Below are 20,569 nucleotides of genomic sequence, written 5' to 3'. Positions count from 1 at the left end.
TCGGCGTGCTCAGACTCTCTTTCTGACTTAGAGTTCTTAATGAATTTAGAAACCTTCAAGGATTTAACTATCAGATTGCAATGTATAGTAAGTCCATCCACTCAGATTTTCTGATTCTGTTAATTGTTTTCAGTTTCCTCCACCCTGGATCAGGAGACTCTTGAATTGTTTTCCAGAGCCGATGTTAACTCCATATGGATACCATGAAACCAAGAGAGAGAATACTGTCCTCCCCACAGGCTCCAAGATCAGCCCTGGGACCAAAACTGAAAATAGCTGCAATGGGCTCTTTAGAGACACATACAGCTCCTCTGAACCCCACACCCCTGGAATTTAGGTAATGAAAGACAGCTGTTCAGCAAAATTGTACACAGGCACAGACATGTTGCCTGTAACCATCACCTGCTGCTAGGTTTCAATTCCAAAAAGTCTTACCTCATACAAACACCTATGCAAACTTCCATCTCTGCTCTATGTGTGGACAGCTTGCTTGCCTTCCCCCCCTCCCCTTCTATTTCCACCGTACACTAGAGTTTGCTTCTATCCCTATAGCTTGTGGTTGCTTTTATATGTGCACAGTGAAGATAGTATTTAAAAATCCAACCTCATTGTCAACTGAACACATGAATTCTGATGCAGAAGCAATTTTTAATGGATTCTTTCCCACACTGCATGGGGCGACAAACAGGTCAAGGCAAGGGAGTCAGATCTGTGAAGAGAGATGAGGTCCTCTAGAAAATGCCATGCTTACAGCATTTGACACTTGCCCTGTTAATTCCTTAGTTTAATACACAGCTAGTGAAGCCTGAATAAGCCTTCCACACAGACACTATCACTCTTCCTTTGGTGTGTTCTACAATTTCTTCCTGAAGATTCATCTATGGATCTACTCTTCACTTAGTGTTTGGTCCATTTAGGGATCTACCTATGTTCCTGTCGTGGGTTGGAAACAATCAGACAGGTTTGTTATGCAACAGACCCTTCTAGTTTTAAAAATGCATGCTGCAAAGCTGCTTGTACTGTTAAATGTGCTAGGTGAAACCTTTCTATCAAAAGATGACATCCAAACTAGCTGCAAGCAGGCAAAAGACACAGGTCTCTGCCGTCACTTTTTCCCACATAATGCCCCTAGAAGGCTAACGGTTATGTTTCAGAAAGAAAAAGCCTCCTACTTGATACTTCTGCCACACAGGAGATCCCCACCTCTTCCCACACAGCACTGCTCCTCACACTTGTCACAGCCTGTACCACTCACGCTACACTGGAAACACAGATATAATGCCTGCTGCTGCAGCTGCTGCCCAACTGGCCATGGAGAGTCCTAGACACCACAGGTCTTGGGTTCAGTCCCCCAAGTCAGGATTCCTCTCACCAGCTCTTCCAAACAGCATAACCACAATGCTTCGGCAACACAGGGACAGGGAAGGTTTACAGGTACTGGTCAGGTGCTGCCCCTGTACAGAAAACACGGTGCACTCAGCAGCATACAAAACTTTGTCTCACAGTCTTCAGAACTTGGCAGAGTCTTATGATGAAGACAAGTTACGAGGCAAAGCACTTGGACACTGCAGCAATATACTCTGCAGACCAATCAGTTATGACCGTGTCTGAACTGCACACAAGCCCTGACCAACTCTGAGGATATTTTTATTATCCTTTGCTCTTATAAGAATAGGCTAATAGTAAGGAGAACTTGTTTCAAAATCTTACTATGGTGTCATAGTTTAACCCCAGCTGGCAACTAAGCACTACACAGCTGCTTTCTCACTCCCCCCCGCAGTGTGATGGAGGAGAGAATCAGAAGAGTAAAAGTGAGAAAACTCATGGGCTGAGATAAAGGCAGTTGAAGAGGTAAAGCAAAACCCATGCACACAAGCAAAACAAAACAAGGAATTCATTCACCGCTTCCCCTGGGCAGGCAGGTGTTCCGCCATCTCCAGGAAAGCGGGGCTCCACCACGCGTAACCGTTACTTGGGAAGACAAATGCCATCACTCCGAATGTGTCCATCCCCCCCCTTCTTTCTTCTTCCCCCAGCTTTATATGCTGAGCAAGACGTCATATGATCTGGAATATCCCTTGGGTCAGTTGGGGTCAGCTGTCCCGGCTGTGTACCCCCCCAACTCCTTGTGCCCCCCCAGCCTGCTCGCTGGTGGGGTTGTGTGAAGAGCAGAAAAGGCCTTGGCTCTGTATAAGCACTGGTCAGCAGTAACTAAAACATCCCTGTGTTATCCACACTGTTTTCAGCACAAATCCAAAACATAGCCCCATACTAGCTACTATGAAGAAATGTAACTTCATCCCAGCCAAAACTAGCACATATGGTTACATTAAGATTCACCCCAAGGCATGCTGGCTGCAGCACCATTTGAAAATACTCCTCCTCACATAATAGGGCCAGGAATACCTGGAGCACAATAAGCCCCTCCACCTTACTGTGGCTGCAGCCAGAATTCCTGGGCGAAGAGTGGCCCACATCTGCCCTGATAACAGGTGCTGCTACTGCTCTTGTAAACAGCACGCTAGCCAAACTCTCCTTCCACCTTCTCCTACCCTTTGCCCCTTCCCCAGCACAGGCTGGTACAGTGGGGAAATGTGGCACCAGCAACTTTTAGAAGCTGCTCAATGTGTGCATAAAGTGATTGTGGACGGGAGGGGATACACTTTCCCATTCAGCCCAACACTCTCCCCAGCTCTGCAAGTCTTTCTCGGTGTATGTGAAAGAGGTGTTTAGTCTCAACTGGAAGAAGAAAGCAAGAACAAAAGACCCACGAAGGAAAGCCAAATTTCTTGAAATCAAGATTTCTTCATCATCCCAGCAGCACCTGCCTTTGAGGTCAGGTGCTTCCAGTTTCATTAAAAGATAGTGCGTAGGCTCCCTGCCAACATAAAAGGGCTGCAAGCCCTCTTACAGTAGCTGGCAACACTGACAGAAATTGTGGGGCATTTCACAAATGGTCTTAGGAGTAACCCTGACAAACCATTCATTCGTGAGGTGTGCAGAGAAAAATGTAATTTGGCAATAGGAAGAGATGGAATCAGCTCTGTATATTACTGAGAGACTTGTCCAGGGGTGCAGCTCAGGCTCCCCAGAAACTCCCTGAGGCTTTGTTATGTGTACTTGTACCCTGGGTGGTGTCCCACTGTCAATACTGATGTGGAGGAGACAAACCTTGTCAGGACCCTGACTGCTGTTCTGATGCCAAAGCTGCAGTCCTGAGGAGTTTAGAGTCATGTAGCCTCACGTTCTGGAAGTTACACCTCAAGGCCATATCCCGTAATATCTGGCACACCAGTCACTAATAACTAATACTGTTGAATAACCAACAGAAAGAACTGTTACCTCCAGCAACAGCTGGGATGGGTAGTTTTATAACTGACAGAAAGACTCAAGTAGTAGAAGACAAGGTCTCTAAGTTAGGCACCACTTACTTCATCTTTACAACTATAGCAGTAGCAATAGACTAGACCATGTCTATCAGAAGGGACAAGCACAGGGTAGTGGTTCCAGATGGAGGAACTGGCCATTTCCCTGAAGCTCAAAGGTGGGCACTAATAACTAGCACTGCCTAAATACCAAATACGAACATTAATCAGACTTTTGCTCAGTGTCATAAACACAGCAATAGAGAAGGGACCTCCAAATGTCCTACTGAGACAACTGGCAGGTGGTACACAAGGGAACCCAAGCCTGGCAAAGGATTCAGGCAGCCAGTGAGGGTATGTGATATCTGATATTTGCTGTTTATCAGAATAGGAACCAATAATTTATTTCCTTCTACCTTTTTTGAATGTTGTCTTTTTTCTGAATTGGTCTTTACGTGTTTTCGTTCTCGTTCAAGCATTACAGTTGTGCAAAAATACTGCCAGATGATGGAACATTTACAGTCAGATCACAGACAATAGGTGTACATGTCAAGTCTAAAACTCTAGAGTCAGCAGTGACCTTTCAGAGACTACTTGACTATCTGGCTTCAAAATCTTTGGGGGTTTTCTAAAGCTAACCTTACCTGTCCCTGATGTAAGGTAGTGACATTTCATCTATCAATCTCTTTATTGCTCAGTCCTGTATGTGATGTACGTCAATGCTGCTAGGTTCTATGCTGCTGCCTGATCCGGTAGGGTTTCCAGCTCTCTCTGCACCTATTGATAAAACAAATGCCTATTTCACTCATCAATAAGCAGTAGCTCTCACCTCCTCATTACCCGTTTGGTGGTTTTATTCAGCAGCAGCTACAGGATTAACTAGACAATATTTGACTGAGACTTTTCAGAAATTAGGAATCCTTACAGTCTTTATCTTCACACACAAGCAGAGGTTCTGTGGCCTGCAGAGTTCCTTTCAATCCCTGTGACCTGTGTTCAAAATTATAATCCCAAGGGTTAAAAGGCCATTGGAAGCAATGGGCTCTTTGAGTTGTCCAAGCACATACATCATGAAGTGTCTTCTCCTTTGCATGAAACAGGAAGACATAGCACAGTCTCAAACAGGCAAAGAGAAGCAGCTGGGGGCCAAGATGTTCAGAAATGCCTCAGGGTTCAGAGTCCCCACTTGCTGCTAAAAAGGAGCATCCAAATGCTGCTGCTACTGTCTCTTTGAAGAGTCAAGAGAGACTCTGCAAGGGCTTGTGCTGGAGTTTGAACCAGAGACTTTTGCATGCCAGGCTCTAGTTCCTCAGTCTTGGATTAAGAAGTCTAAACTTTTTATGACTGTCTCCAAAAAATTAGCCTCAGTTCTGAGTGTGGGACCTCAATGCATCAGGAGACCAGGGCAGGATGGGCTGCTTCTTCCTTCAGCAAAGGAAGGGAGGCACAGAGATACGAGTGGCAAAAGACCCCAAATGCAGTGGCTCACTTCCTGCCCTGACCTCCACAGAAGAAAGGACTCTCTTCCAGCCACACCTGCCCATACCCATACACAGCTCAGGGCAAATTAAGGCTGAAATATAAGTGCACAGTGTGATGGAACAAAAGAAAAGATGTTGCAGATCTCCTAATCCCTTCTTCCTCCTCTGTGCCACCATGACCTGCACACGTAACACTAGGAGTACTCAAGGATGAGATTTGAAGGAAGAACCAGTGGATTCTTCCACCCACCGAAGTACACTGATGTTGCAACTTGCATCTCTGTCTTCAGGGCACACATTCCTAAGAGTATTTACAACTGGCTGCAAATTCTACTTTCTCCCACCTTAAGGATATCCAGCCACAAGCTGAACATTATACACATTGCCAGGTGCTGCATTTTACAGTTTCCTTTTTGCTTGGGACCACTGGAGCCACCAGTTTGCTGAACTGTCCAAATTACTAACCTTTTGGAAAGAACAAAAAGAAGAAAAAAAGAGCATAAGCACTTCTCAAACATGTAATTACTTCTTGCAAGTCCAGTGGCTTTACTGACACTCCTTGGACTTAACATCATCAATGACAGAGTATTGTTACCAGGAAGAGTATTTGGTTTCCTGACATCGAGATTTTGCTGACTACCCATAATGGGTGACCAAAGAAGCCATGCAGTTCTCCTACAAGTAAGAGGTCGTTCACATGAAATATACGTCATTTCTGAATGACTAATGATATTTGTTAGACCAATGTATAAATTGCCTTGTAAGCTCCATCTCATAAATTGTTCTCATCCCACTGTAGAAAACTCCATTGCTAGCTACAGGATTCACATTCCATTGTACAGAACTCGTCTATGCTCTTGGGAAACAACTGTCAGTCTTTACTTAGAGAGCCCTTTACTGTGTCATTACTGCTGTAAGAGATGTTACTAATACAAAGTAAAATGACTTGCCACACCAGGGAACCTGTGGTAGAACAGCAGTTCTGACGGGCTCCAGAAAGCCAAGAGGAACAGTCAGCGCATGGGGTGCCCGTCAGTACTGCAGCAAGCACACGGCGAGGCTGGTGCCAGAGGGAGCACAGGGACATCAGAAGGGTACCATATGAGTAGTAACAGCTCACATAATACTGGGGTAAAAAAAAAAAAAAAAAAAAAAAAAATATCTTACGGACAAATAATTTATCTGCGGTCTGAAACTAGAAGACAAAATTGTTGAGTTCCTTTCAGCTCGGCTGACCTTTAGGCCAGCCTTGAGATTTTGCAGTGACTAGGACTGGTTACCCTAGGGGTTTCCAGCTACTGGGGTGTTCGCTGTGCCTGTCTAATGCCTGCCCTCTTTTGGCACACAGGGACAATTACTGCCCTGCAAAACTGTCACAGGTAAGGCTGGGGGCACAGGAATCAAGTAATGTGGCAGAAGCATTGGTGGCCACACGTGGGCTCCCAAGGCAAGTTAAATTCTCACCCCAGAACAATTAGGGCTTTGCAAAGACCCCTAGGTCCTTCCTTTGAGCAGCACTAAGGTCCCTGCAGCATGCACTCATCAGGGCTTTGCCTTCACCTATGGAATGAGTCTCGCAGCCACCTCTCTGGGTTGTTTGCACAGCCTGGCCACCAAAGCGGTGACCCCTTGCAGACAATCCCAACAGCACAGAGACCAACATTTCACAGAGGGAAACCAAACCAGACAGAGGCAAAAACCCCAAGTCCCTGACGTTATCAAGCTGTGTACTTCCTCCAGCTTATCACCTGGCATGGCGTGTATCAGCGGATGTGACCTTTCTTAAGCCTCTCACGGCAAACCTGAGTCACTTTGATGCACTTCTAAGTCACAGGAGAATGTGAAGAGAAAATGCAGGAGATAAAGGATCTGGGGTAGCCACAGTAGCAGAAACTTGTCATATATTTGAAGGGGAAAACCAAAAAAAAAAAAAAAAAAGACGAAAGAGACAAATGAGGAAGTGAACATAAAAAGCATAAACTTACAGACCTGTGGTTTGGTTCTTTTCTTTAATTGTACTAACTACTGAAACATGAAATACATGTTAACTGCCAAAGCTGCAGCCTGAAAGAAGCATTCAAGAACTTCAAAACCCAGCTCATCTATATAATTTTTTTCCAGCGTGGCTCTCAAATACCATCTGTTCTTGTCCTAATCCTTCTCCAAAACTGAATACAGCAAAGCAATAAGCAAAACAAACCTCCATTTTAAACAAATAGCCTTGTTAAAACTCCAGGCAGCCATACGTGATAACCTCACATGTAGGAGAGAAAAAATTTTGTAGATAGAAAACCCACAGACAAGAGGGGTTGGTTTTTTGTTTGGTTTTCCTCCTGTTTTTTTTGTAGCACTCTGACCTAATCTCTATCTGTAGCTAATTACAAACAATGTAAGGGGCTGGCCATGTGGCCTGTAACTCATGTCTAGTGCAGCTGAAAGTAAGTTAAATTATTCATTAAAAAATGGCATTATTCATACCCAGAAATACAAAATTATAGGAATTATTAGTCAGTTTTAGAGATGGTTCTTAAAATAATCAAGAGGCCAAATTTTAGTGACAACAATCACACAGACAGTTTTGCATGTGCTTAAGTGAATTCCTGAATCAGGGCTTTATGGCAACAAAGATGCCCTGAATTTACAAATCATGTAGGTTTACCAAGTACCCTAACTGCCAATACAGTTCACACTAAAACCAGAGTTTGCACTGGTTTGCAGAGTAAAAGAACTAACACCTCAGCTTACTGCATTACACTGGAAAAAATTTCCAGTACAGCCTTATCTTTATCAGCTTAGAGGAAGCTGCACAACTTAGACCGTCTTTCTCTCAAGTGCCTGAAAAAGGGGAAATCTGAACAGTTGAAAAACAGGAACTTACTTTGTGACATAGGCCCATACCTTTGAGAAAGGAAAGTTTAATTTCTGGCACATAGGAAGACAAGCACAGGCAGAATGCAGCCCCAACTTGTTCAAGATTCTCTAACTATTTTTAACTACTTCCTGCCATTTTAGGGAGGATTAGAACAAAAAATCCAAGCAAGTTTTTCACAGAAGAGTGACAAGACTGAACATGGCAATGAAAAAAATGTTATTCCTTTATTTAGAGTGAAATATCTTTAAACAAGCATTAGTTTATTAAAACCAGCAATCTACCACCACCCAAATCCTCAAAAAAATCAAATCATAAATGCCTCCAATCCTATCAAATGTTACTATGGTTTAACTCTTCTGATAGGATTATATATCCCGGCGCAGTGACCAAGTACAGTTCTACAGCAGTACAGCCAGCACAGACTGGCTCACAGGTCCGCATTAGCACAAAAGCCAGCAATTACAGCCTGTGAGGGCTTGCTATTACAGGCCTTCAGCCACACAGCATGCTAATTTGTCTGCCTTCCGTTTTCCAAATGTCTCCAACTGCAACTTGTCCTCAGCTACCCTACTTCTGCTGTGCACTTACAGGGTCAGTATCGGTTCCTTCTTCAGCCAGAGGGAACCCATGCCCTAGTCTGCAGGAAATCTCCTGATCAGAGACTGTAGGAAGGCACAAGAACACAGTGCACTCGGGCATCTTTCTGTGCAGCTGAGCCAGAGGGCAGAAAACAAGTAAGATTCATGGAAACAGCGGATGAGCCCACACCACAGAGGAGCTCTGCTGCCACAGCAGCACTTCTGTCAAGGCACCAGCTCATCTGTTCCCGTGGGCTGTGTTTTCATCATATAACCCACAGCCTCAGACAGCTCATTAGTGATCTGCACCTTGCTCAGTTACATGGAATCATGGTACTTGCTTTATTGCCTCTGAAGTGCAGCCTAGAAACTTGATAAGCATAATTTCCGAGAATTTGTTGGGTGTTCCCTGACATGCATTTCTCAGATTCATCCATTGCACTTTGCCATCCAATTCACTGCAAGATGACAGCATTTGGACCACAGCACGGTTTCAAAGACCTCTACATTCACAACAGGGGCTCTGTTTTTGAAGGAGCTGAGCCTTAGCATCTTCAGCATCCCTGCAACTCTCAGGTCAGAACCACTGCCAGGCCAGATTTACAGAGAAAAACAATACATGCAGCCTTCTCAAGCTGCACAGAAAGCCAGGGGCAAGGCAGCACATGAACTCAAAGCCTGCTAAGCTATAGGATTGACCATTTGGTGATCCTGCTTTCTGTGAGAATTATACACACCGGAATAATTTTTTGCTTGTTTGTACTCTCCAATCATACACATCATACACGTGCATCTAGCTGCTACCACAATTTATTTCAAAAAGTCACTATCACACTTCGTATATAATACAAATGTTTATATACATTGTATATGCACTTCAAAATAGGAAATCATTGCTAAGTACACCATATGTATAACATATAAGAAAACATATGTTTAAAAACATGCTTCTAGACACCAGTTGTATTCTTGAATACATTTCCCGTTGCATATTTTCACATATGCTTTGGTACTGTGTATATAAAATACCTATCTCTAATGAGTTATCCACCGAGGAGTGATATTTGAAGTGAAAAACACTTCTGAATTATATAACTTTCAAGGTTACTTCTTGAACTTTTACACCAAAGTACTTAAATTATGTCAAAAGCTATTCACAATAACACTTCAGGTTTCTCTCAGACACTTTATATTTTGAACTTGCCGTCTAAAAATGTGAATGCTTTCCAAAACTACAGACCGATTAACTTGTGGAAAAACATTACAGAAGTAAAATTCCTTTCATACAGTGCACAGGCAGACAATGAGGTATTTTAACTGCACAGAGACCAACTCAGGAATACTTCTTCAGTTCTGAATGCAGGGTCCATTGACAACATCCACAACGTGATCATCCAGATGAATGGTCAGACCATAGTTTAGGCATCTATCCACTGTTACACCATCTCTGCACGTCTTTGTTCAAATGCAACCCTTGAAGGCCCAGACAGCACTGTGTTAAGAGTTCAGCTCTTGCCTCTCATCAACAGAGAACATCTAAGATGTTAGTCTTTTCTAAATCATCATAAAATTATCATTCATCAGCAGAAAAACTCTAAATGTCCATGTACACGCTTCTAAACCTAAGATATAAACAGACTTTCCCCAAATTCAGAGCACTGTCTGGAACCAAACTTGCCTGTGGGTGTCTCCCTACATCCACAGCAAGCAATCAAGTCCCACAAAAGCGGTTTAACCTAAACAATTTTACTGTCGAGATGTCCAAGGTTGACTGAAGCAGCCTTGCTGATGACAGACACACTGAGGTATTCAGCACAACAGGATGTCCACCAAGAGGAAGCACACAGTGTATTGGTTGCACAGGTCTTATAGATAAAACATTAATCACACAAGGCAACTTCTAAAGTTTACAGTGCAGACAAGTGGTACTCTACCTTTCCGCCTGTTTTGAACCACAGTTTCCACTAATAATGTTCTAATCAGAAATTACCCTTCCCTTTGCCTTTTGGCAATCTACATATTCTACTTTCCACACATGTCAAGATCTCCATGGAGATTTCCAAACGCTTGGAGATCTGGAGCTACCTGGTGATCATGAGTAATTCCATTTGTTGCCTGACAATGGGGATACTGCTCAATATGTTAACATGACATTTTCTCAATGTACTGGTATGTTTGAAGAAACGCAGAAAGGAGAGAAGTGGCATTGAATAGCCATCTCTCAACAGTCACTTAACAGCTAGCACCAGAATTCTGGTACTATTTCGGTGCACAGCCAGCACGAGAGTTACCAGCAACGACAACTGTCTCTGGATGCACAGCTGACATAACCACTCAACTTGACCAAGAAGAAATAACTTGAAAAAAAGGAAGCACAAAGGAAGCTGGCTAGGTTCATCAGGAGAGATTCTCCACCTAAAGTGAGGAGAGTTCATTTGGGAACTAGACTGAAACACTGGAGATACCTGCACTGAGAAAAGAGAGACATGCTTTGCTTAGCATCTCAGAACTGTAAGACAAGATACGAACTCAGTCATAAAGCAGGTCTTTTGATTTCCCTCTTTTTCTGTCTGCTCAACGATCAGCTCTTACAGCTTCCTAACACTTTTTTCAGTCCAAAGACAATTGCCTATCCCTACATACAGAACTGGCTAGAAATGCAGAGGACTATATCAATTCAGTCCTGGCAACAGGGATGCTGTGCACAGGATCTGCCCAAGGGAGAGAATCACGTGATTCCACCAAGAACAGCTACTCCCATGGGTCCTAATGCCAAAGGGGCCGCTCAATGAGACCCAAAGGAACTGAAGTGCAATTAAACAGTTACACACACCCACACATAAAGCCACAGAATGCGCTGTCACATTACTCGTTACAGTCGATCGGCTCAGAAATGCAGGAAACAGTAACGTAACGTGGAGTCAGTTTTTGATGAGACTAGAATTGGAGTCAATTTGTTCTTCCTGGATAGGAATTCGAACGCTCCTTCCATCTGAAAGATAGATAATAGTAAAAAAAAAAAATACTGTACATAGTAGAAGGGGCAGGAAGAGGGAAGCCAGGGACATTTCTAGTTTCATGGATGACTGGGCACCTAGTGTGCCTAGTGACACTTGGGTCAGTGCTTGTCTTTCCAGCCAGTGCTAGGAAACACCAAGTATGGGGAACAGTGAAAACACACTTCACCATTGCTCTATGAATGGAATATGAGGCAGCTGTGGGCTGACTCAAGACCCAAGCTGCCACTTAGTTCTGAATATAGAGTTCAGCTTTTCAGTCAAACCTTTCCTGTGTTTGCAGGAGACCCTTCAAGACCGTTCATTTCTATACAGGCAAAAAAGTTCACAATATACTCTTTTTTTTAAAGACTGTTGATTCTGGATCCTCACTGTGCTGAATAGCATTCCCGGCACAAAATCATGACATCATTTTTGCAGGGACTAAGGGAAGAAAAAGCTAGGAGTGGTTAAAATCAGGGGGGGGGGGGGGGGGGGGGGGGAGAGAGAGAGAATATCCTTCTGCATGGCAACAAACGGGGAGATCAGTGCTCTATAAGAATGCAAACTTGAGACACTATGACCTCCAGTGCATCAGGACTAAACAGAGGATCACCACTGGTATTAACCGCAGATGACACTGTTGCTACTTAGCCAGGTAGACTTCATTATGACTGAAACAATTATCAAAGTTCAAATAGGGGGCCCTGATTATTCTCTTTCCTATACTTTTTTCCCCATAAAAAGAAACTCACTCTGATGGTTGTTTCTACAAGGCCTCTTCCTGGTGTCTTTTTTGGCTGCTTGGATAATCAACAGGAGTATGGACATTCCACTCACCACGAGCAATATCAGACAAATAAGGATAAGTGATAAAGACCCTGGAAGAAAAACAGAAGAAGAATACACTAAAAAACATTCATGGTTCTAGCTGGAGTTTCCATGGCTTTCCAGCTTCAAATGAAGGAACCCAGAACTCCAGAAGTACCCCTGAATCACAAAGCCTAAAAGTCCCAGCTGCCAAGCAGATTAGCAAGAAATCTGGAAACCTGTGTGCATCTCACTGGAAGACTGTGTGAAATACAGCTTCTGAGAAAGTGTGATATGATTTCCAATGAAATAATTTTCAGGTGAAAATTTCTGACCAGCTCTAGTAAATACAGAGACTAGACTTGGTTATTCCCTCTCCTTACCCCAGTTAGTCTCTGTGGGGCTGTTTGTATCCGGGCAAATGAAAGGAATCACGCTGGGTCTGGATGGTGAGGACACTGCAGTTGACTTATTATTCTTGTGGTCAGTGGTGGAGAGATTCACAGCAGGTGTGGCACTCTGAGAGGTAGCTGGCTGTGTGACATGATTGCTGCAAACAGCATCATCTGTTTTTGTCCCTGGTCGAAGAGTATGTTTCCCAAGAAGGCTGCAGCTAGAGATGTAAAATAAATTAGTGTAGTTTTTCAAACTTTTGCACTAATGACTTTGCAAGTGATCTCCATGGAACAAGTGAGAGAACACTACAATCCTTGCCTTATCAATACAAACTCAGGCTTCACCTTTCCTAGATTCTACAGATATGTGAAGAACAACTAAGCTAATCGAAGTTATTATGGAAAAAAACCTGACATTCTGTTTTTCTTAGCATCTGTACATATAACAGCCTTGAAGCACAGCTGTATTTGGCAAGGGAACCTTTTGCTACAGAAACAAAACACTGACCTCTTAAAAAAAAAAAAAAAAAAAAAAGGCTGAGGATACTGTTGCCATAGCTGAAGAGAGAAAGGGGAGAAGGCAGACAGATGTTCCAATCAGTACACAGACTGCTCAAGGCTCCTGAGAGTCATGAGGAACACGGTTTCATTGCACCTACTGCAGGTTTACTCTACACACCATGATTTGGGCATCACCTGCTACAGAAGTAAACCCAAAATGTTGCTCTGAACATGTTTGGATAGATGATACATACTTGGTCCAAGGTCGACAGTTTTCATTTCCCCCTAGGGAATAAAAGCCTTCAGGACATAGTGAGCACTCTGGAAAAAAAGGAAGAGGCAGAATTTGAGTCCAGTTAGCAACACAACTGTACGACAGCTACATAGTAATCACACTGATAGCTTATACTACTAGTCTAGCTTATAGAACAGACCCAACAAAACCCACAGAGCCTCTAAAACCCATAGTCATTGGGTCAGAAGTAGCACACATGCTCAGTGGTTCATTTTGGCCTACAACTGGCAAGGTTTCCCGTTTTCTCTACCAGCTAATTATGGGTATTAACAAGGAGAACATTAAGATTTCTAACAGCTCAGGAATCACAGAGCAGCAGTTTGCACAATTACCCTGCTATAACACTTGTGTGGAGGTATCAATGAGACAAATGACGACAGCTTTTACATTAGAAATAACAACCATCTCATCTGAAGCAAAGGCGAGAGTTTGGAGAGTCTTGACATACCACTAACTTACCGCTTCCCAGTGTATATCTGGCATCTGGCATGTAACCTGCAACACACATGCAAATTCTGTCAGAGGTCTTCTCACACTTCTTCACTTCCACACTTCCCTTCCCTAGCAACAACAGAATAAAGGACAAGTGAAAGACAAGAAATTAGAAAGAAAAAAAAATTTAATTACTCAGTGCCCATCTATCATGTGTAGAAACGACTGCAGAGAACAGTTTATTAACAATACTGAAGACACCAGTTTTCAGGCAGTACAAGCCTGCTTCCCTTTGAAGGTTCTACCATCAGTACCAGGAGATACCAGCCATTGAAATAACAACCCAGTCTTTGGACTTGGGTCATCTGAAGTGACGGGCTTTATGACATCAGTCTTTGAGGAGCACACAAAGATAAGAAAGCATATGAAGACTGATTGCCTCCCAAATTCGTATCAAGAAATGACCACTATACGCCCGACTTACTAGTGTTGCAGATTGTACAACTCTTGCAGAAGTTGTGATTGTGCTCACTACTAAAGTATTCGTCTTGACAGGGGGCGCAGACCGTGTCTGCTGTTGCAGTGCAGCGGCTTCTCATTCTTTCACCTAAAACAAAGACCACGTAGAAGAAGGAACTGATTGTTACCAGAAGGAAACCCTCTTCATTTTCATGTATTAGAATGAAAGAGTGCCCAGAAAGTGACAGTTCCACTCACAACTCTGGCTGAAAACATTCAGCAGATTTAGACATGCCAGAATCCCTAGAAGTTTTAACCCATAGCATCACTGTAAATTAAGCAGCTAAAATGGGCTCTCAGGGGCCTGATGACTTGCTGAGCATTGAGGCAATGCCCCAAATGATTCTCCCAGTGGATTCCAAATATCACTTCTCCAGACCACCTTTTCATATGGTTTAGACATCACAATTTGCAGCCAATGTCAGTTCGGAAAAAAAGCAGGTTTTCAACGTAGCAATAGGTCTGATCTCCGGTGTAATACAATGGCTTTATGACAGATCTTGCCTTCGCTTACGAGATAAATCATGCAATTCAACCCAAAGTAATCCCAAACAGATACAAAAGATGGCAATGACCTGCTCAGGTTTGCAGAAAATTCATTAGCGAAGCAGTCAAGAATAAATGTTTCTAGTATCTTTCTGTTGGCATTCTGAAATACCATTAGGCACGAAAGAAAGCAGTTGTATTTTGATATGCATCTGTACTGGCACCCAACATCAAAGATGTTACTAGCTCCATCTCCTAAACAGTGAGACACAGCGCAAGATGTAATGCAGGCGTTTGTTAGTGTTCCGAACAGTTATGTGTGTATCACACATTGCATTTAGAAACAAGCTCTGAATGGCTGCACCCACAAATTCCAACCTGTATGATACACAGTACTTACACAGAAGTTCTGTCTGATGTGCTAGGATGACGAGGTTTGTGAGCAAAGCAACTTGCCCAAACTGAAACAGCAAGGTAACAGTGGATTTTGGAAAAGGAGTCAGACATGTTCCTTCTATCTCGCTAGCCCATCTCCACAGAGCACAGGCTGGAGGAACTATAGACAGCTTTAATGACTAGAGTTTTTACAGTTGAGCTTAAATACATCCTTATTCTCACAGACTCTTTCTTTCATTTTTGGTTCTCCATTTTCCCAGTGTAGGTGAACACTGAGCACAAAGTCTCTTGCTCACTCTAATTTTCTCTGCGTTTTATTGAGTGCTATCAGTGGCAAAATACAGGAGATTTTTAGTGACCACAATATATGCAGTACAATTCTACATTGTTACTATCTACAACATCAGGAAAAGACTATGAAGAAATGTTTCCCTAGCAGCAGCAGATTCGCTAACAATGCAAAAAACCTGATAAAAGTTCTTTCAGCAGAAGGAGGAACAAAAAACTTTATCTAAAGGATTATCTGTATCTGCATACAAGTATGCCATTCTTCAAATTGAGTTGAGAAACACTCAGATTTAAGTAGTTTTGAGAATAATGCAGTAAACTGCCTCAAGTCTTAGATGAAAGGTTGAATTTATTCCAATTGTCATCTTTGAAGATAATAATACTGCATCAGTTCATACCATATCCATTTCGTGTGGCAGACTTAATTATGAAAAGAGAAAGTAGCTATTCTGAAAGATGCACATAAAACCATATGCAAGATTTTAAGTTGCAACTGCATTTACAGACATGATCTACACTCCCTCTAGGCATCTACATGTTCCCTTCTTTTAGTACAGTCAGTATTGACTGTACTAAAAATAATCCCTTCTGTTAAGGGGATTGCCCCTTGAACAGCAATATTACTGGTTAATTGTTGTTAATCTTTACCACTAATCATCACATTTCTGTAATGAAATTCCAACTATTAAAGTATTCGAGGTTTGATATTTTGCATTTGTGCTTAATAGTGCATTGTCTTCAGAGATACTCAGATTGTGGAAAAAAACCCCCAGATATGAATGCAGAACCCAGAATTCAGACTCCTTCAGTTTCTACAATAAGAAAGGAGGAAACAAAACACATTTCCTGTCAAGTTACACTTTGCTAATCTCTATGAATCAAGCATATCTTTTTCCTTTAAAAAAATACCAAGTCTTAAGTAGTATAAACTTTACTACAAAAGAAGGCTTAAAAAACATCTTTAGCAACAGAACTAATTACCTCAAGTTTTGCATTATTATGCAAGATTTCTGAGCTTCTTTATGTGATAGGTAAAGGATAGTAACATAACTGCTACCATCTTTTCTCAGCTAATACTCCTACAATGAAAACATACCAGATTGACACATTAAGGAAGCTGAGCCACACAAAAGAAGTTAAATAACATGTAGCTCTTTCAAAGAGGAGGATTCCTAAATCTAGTATGTTATAGAAATAACCTTTGTCAGTCTGGACTGATATGAAAGCCTCCTCACCAAATGCTTCTTCTCTTGTGTTATGCTTCCTACATTTGAATTATATTTTCATCAAGCTGTTTTCTACCTCCTGTGGGTCATTAACTGATACATATTACATTGAACAACTATAACCAACATCCAGGGAAAATTACTTACCAGGGGCACAGTCCTTGCAGCATTTTCCACTGAAAGGATATTGATGTTCTTTGCATTTCAATCCCAAGCAATGGCTAATAGTGACTACCAGCAGCAAAAACAGAACAGTAGAAAAATATGAGTAAAAACCTACAGCTACCATAATGCAGCCCTACTGTCCCAGCAAAATTCTGAGAGTGGCAAACCCTTGGGGAAGTGATTCTAAGCCACTGGTGACCAGAACAAATTCATATGTCAGTTGCTGGGAAATTCCCAGCATGTGTTCCACACCCCCATCCTTTTGGCCACACCCCACAAAGCTATTTTTTGCAGTTCACAACTAAAATATTCATAGGCAGAAAGACAGCATGCTGAATAGCGTTATGAAAAGATTCCTGTTCATAGCCTTAAAACAGTGCTTCCAGCCAGGTACATACCTCTCTATATAGTATTGAAGCACAGGCCTTGAATGCCGGGAGAACTAGAAGAGAAGATCCTTGTTTTTGTAAAGGGGAGTATTAAAGCAATACAGAGGTAATGCCTGAAAACCTTTACAGGTGAAAGCTATAGGTAAAATGAAACATAGCTCACATAGGGCTGCTCCTTAAAAGGCGAAGTACAGATTCTCTCCCCTTGATCTCACAGTAACGGTTGACCCGTGACTTTCATTGCTGCATAAACAACGTCATTAATATATTTCTCTGCTCAGGGAGCGTGTGGAATCACAAATCATCCTTCATCTTGATATTGCCTTCAGGAGCTAGCAAAAGCTACAAATGAGAAGTATTTGCAGTCTCCATTTCAACTCTTTAATACCAGACTCCCTGCATTGCCACTGAAGAAAAGTAAGCTCCTGACTCCAAAATAGAGACTTTGTGTTACCCCTACCGTTTGCTCCCATGGAAATAAAAGCTTCCAGCAGAGGTGTGCTCTATGAAAGCAAAGGATGCAATATTCACATACCAGCTACTTTTGATGCCTATTTTGTTAACTTTGGAATCTAAATCCCCAGAATGCTTCTCCATCCAGCTCTGCAAGCCAGCAACAATAGGACAGCAATGGAGGAGGCTGATTAGCACACTGGCATTGCAGTCCTGCCCTCACCTAACACACGGATGTAGAGTAAAGTGATCACACTAGGAATTAGTGGGTTTAACTTTCCATGCTTACTATTAGAATTTTACCTATTTGATCTTACTGATCTAGGATCTAAATTTTAGGTCTTCCAGTTCTAAGAGACTTGAGCAACTCTTACACAAAGGCCCAAGTAAACAAGACATCCTACAGTAAGCAAAGGTAGTTTATTTACGTTAGTTAAAAAAACACAGCCAGACTTCCCAGACAAAGTAGATCTACAGTCAATCTCCTTCTAAATGCAAGGGAGATTTGATTGGAACAGAAATACATTTGGAATCCCAATTAGCCTGCAATATTTGGGAGGGCTGAACAGCAATATCGTGGCATGTTTTATCCAGAACTACTGCTTTTCATTTCTTTCTTACATTTCCGTAAGACTGTTTAAGAGTAGAAGGGGAAACAAAAGTCAGGCAAAACAGTAACTATTTTTCTACTTCTATTTTCCAAGCATTTTGGAAAACAACCGCTATGGAAAAGAAGCTACACCTTAAGCCATTCTTTCCAAAAGGGAGTAAAGCTGTCAGTGCTGACATACCAGCTGAACTTCAACTACCTTCACACTCAGTACCTGCATGCAGGAAATACCCAAATCTCTTCCCACTGTATCACACAGTGCCATTTAAGTGGCTTTATACCTCATGACTCAGTCATTCCCTCAGCAGTATCTAACCAGATTTTTTTCTTCCCCAATTCTCCTTCACAAACAGTAGCAGACTTTACCTATTCAGTAAGTCTATTATTCAGTAAGAAACTGAAAATGCCAACTCCTATGATGTTCACAAACAAGATAAGGTTAAAATTCTGCTATATACATTTAAACGGAAAACTCCCAAAATACTAGAGCAGTCATGATGAAGCATTGATATTCTTGATAAGGATACCTTAATACAAATTAAATGCTCATTTAATAAAAGCAGTTAGCCACATACCATCCTGAGAACTCAACTTTTATGTATGGCATCCTTAAGTGTTACCAGGCTTGATATTGCCAGATTCCTTTATATGGCCATATTATGGAAGAAAATAAAATGGAGAGAACACAGTGATTACCCCATAGCATTTCACAACTAGCACACTTTTTGGCTGGATTTTCACTCATGCAAATTAACCTCTCCCAAATGCTGCTTGGCACTGACATGGGGATCATATGTCACAGGCTGCTCCCAAAAAACAGCCTGGAGGCAGCTACTCTGGTTCTAATAGGAGAAGAGAGCTTCAGAGTGGCAAGTTGAGCCATGCTATGGGTCAGAAATAAGAACCTGTTCTGCTTTTATTTAATATACATGTATCATTTTTTACTATAGATGCTTATCCTAGATATTCTATACAAGCTTTTGAAATCTGGAAAAATGAAATATGTTCATGAGACAGTAGCACTCACATACCAAGTCCTATTGACAATAGGCAGATCGCTTGCGTACATGAAAAAAAAAACCCAACAAAACTGAACACAGAACTCCTAACTAGTGCTTAATGAAAGGCTTTAAAGAAGTCACTAGATTCCTTAGGGATTACAGGCAAGTAAGGGTTCACCTATGGGAAAGGACCTACAAGAATCTGAGAAAGATTGAGTGCATATAAAATACTTAAAGAATTTTTAAAAAAATAAATAAGTCTATGGACAAACTAGAATACTTTGAACTTCCAAAATACCAAGACAGGAATAATCTCATGTACCTCCAAATCTCACCGTGCAGTCCACTTTATCCTTACAGCTGTTAGTTAACATGTGATCCTGATTTCTGGCAGAGAAAAACAAAACACATTAAGGTGCAGAACTCCATGCACACATTAAAAACGAATTTTTCACAGTTGTTCCTCAAGTTTCAGATTTATCGGGTGTGTGGCAAATACCGCAACAACAGTACATGTTTTAACATTTTTGCAGTTGCTAGCTAAATACTGTGTTACCTTGTATTTTTCAAGGGATTCCATGCTCACATTATCAGAAGATTAAACTAAGACTGCATATGCATAATTTTTGCCTCTACTGACAAAGTTCCAAATTACATCATTGTATTTCAGCTGCTCAAGAATTCCTCTGCAAACTAGCACTTGCCTTCTTAGCATCAGGTGTGACAAGATAGAACTTGTCCACTCAAATTGCATCTAAATAATTGAATTGTGCAAACAACTAGAGCATAATACAAAAATGCAGGCCGGATATTTACACAATTATCAACTAATATTGCTAAAACTTTTGTCTTAACTAGATTGCGAACAACCACATTGCAAAACTGTATGTTCACATGTATAATTTTGTGTTAGTTCAAAGTGCAGGTCATTGCATATTTATGAAGCCTTAGTTAAAACAACAGCAAAGCAAAACCTAGACCTTTTGCCAATCAATCTAAACCAGCCATACCTATGACTTCTGCTAAGCATCCCATTTTTACAGACATGGAATTTTGTTTTGAACATCTCCAGATTCTAGCCATATTAAAATCTCACTACCCTGCAACCATGTACATGTGGGGCATTGGTACAGAGGTGGAAGGGAGTGGAGGCTGACTAAAGTGGCAGACGTTCTAAGCTCATTTTAACACGAGATTATCAACTGGATTTATCCCTCTCTTACCGTTCTTTCAAAATCATATTTTAATTTGTCTGTCCTCTGAAGAATTTCAATTTTTCCCACTTACTGACAAACCTAAGAACAGCAACAT

General features: G+C 41.7%; 2 protein-coding genes across 13 annotated transcripts in view; both read right to left on the bottom strand.

Annotated features, from left to right (window-relative positions):
• The window catches only part of TNFRSF18 (TNF receptor superfamily member 18), a 79,291-nt gene extending 68,135 nt beyond the window's left edge, over positions 1-11,156 (bottom strand). For 3 of the 5 annotated variants that reach the window (XR_012650324.1, XR_012650325.1, XR_012650326.1), the window contains exon 1: positions 11,130-11,155. Coding sequence is in view for 2 of the 5 variants with exons in the window: in XM_075027278.1 (XP_074883379.1) it covers positions 11,130-11,137 (8 nt within the window). In the remaining 3 variants the exon portion in view is untranslated. Of the gene's footprint in view, positions 1-11,129 lie in introns of all 5 variants that reach the window. The other 2 variants (XM_075027278.1, XM_075027277.1) reach the window with 2 other exon arrangements.
• TNFRSF4 (TNF receptor superfamily member 4) lies at positions 5,993-20,553 on the bottom strand. Of its 8 annotated transcripts, XM_075027275.1 has the most exons (10): positions 19,581-19,626; positions 17,358-17,437; positions 17,204-17,247; positions 16,788-16,871; positions 14,210-14,332; positions 13,753-13,854; positions 13,253-13,319; positions 12,486-12,715; positions 12,048-12,173; positions 5,993-11,288 (listed from the first exon to the last, which is right to left on the bottom strand). In XM_075027275.1, exons 5-10 carry the CDS (start codon positions 14,322-14,324, stop codon positions 11,218-11,220), a joined length of 711 nt encoding a protein of 236 aa, XP_074883376.1. In that variant the 5' UTR covers positions 14,325-14,332; positions 16,788-16,871; positions 17,204-17,247; positions 17,358-17,437; positions 19,581-19,626; the 3' UTR covers positions 5,993-11,217. The 8 variants fall into 8 exon arrangements, with proteins under 8 accessions (XP_074883376.1, XP_074883369.1, XP_074883372.1 ...); XM_075027268.1 differs by lacking the exons at positions 17,204-17,247; positions 17,358-17,437 and adding an exon at positions 20,482-20,553 and having other exon boundaries at positions 19,581-19,645; XM_075027271.1 differs by adding an exon at positions 15,131-15,191 and having other exon boundaries at positions 17,204-19,635.
• Positions 20,554-20,569: the final 16 nt, after the last annotated feature.

This window comes from Buteo buteo, chromosome 5 (assembly GCF_964188355.1).
Source record: "Buteo buteo chromosome 5, bButBut1.hap1.1, whole genome shotgun sequence".
Classification (NCBI taxonomy): Eukaryota; Metazoa; Chordata; class Aves; order Accipitriformes; family Accipitridae; genus Buteo; species Buteo buteo.
Note: the sequence above shows the minus strand (reverse complement) of the source record. Positions and strands in the feature narration are given on the sequence as shown.

Bases quoted from the DNA above. Each gene is read 5' to 3' on its own strand.
- TNFRSF4 (XM_075027268.1), bottom strand. The intron at 14,333-16,787 runs GTAAGTAATTTT...TCTTTGTTTTAG, and splicing joins CTGCAAGGACTGTGCCCCTG to GTGAAAGAATGAGAAGCCGC. The intron at 13,320-13,752 runs GTAAGTTAGTGG...CTTTTTTTCCAG, and splicing joins CAGATATACACTGGGAAGCG to AGTGCTCACTATGTCCTGAA.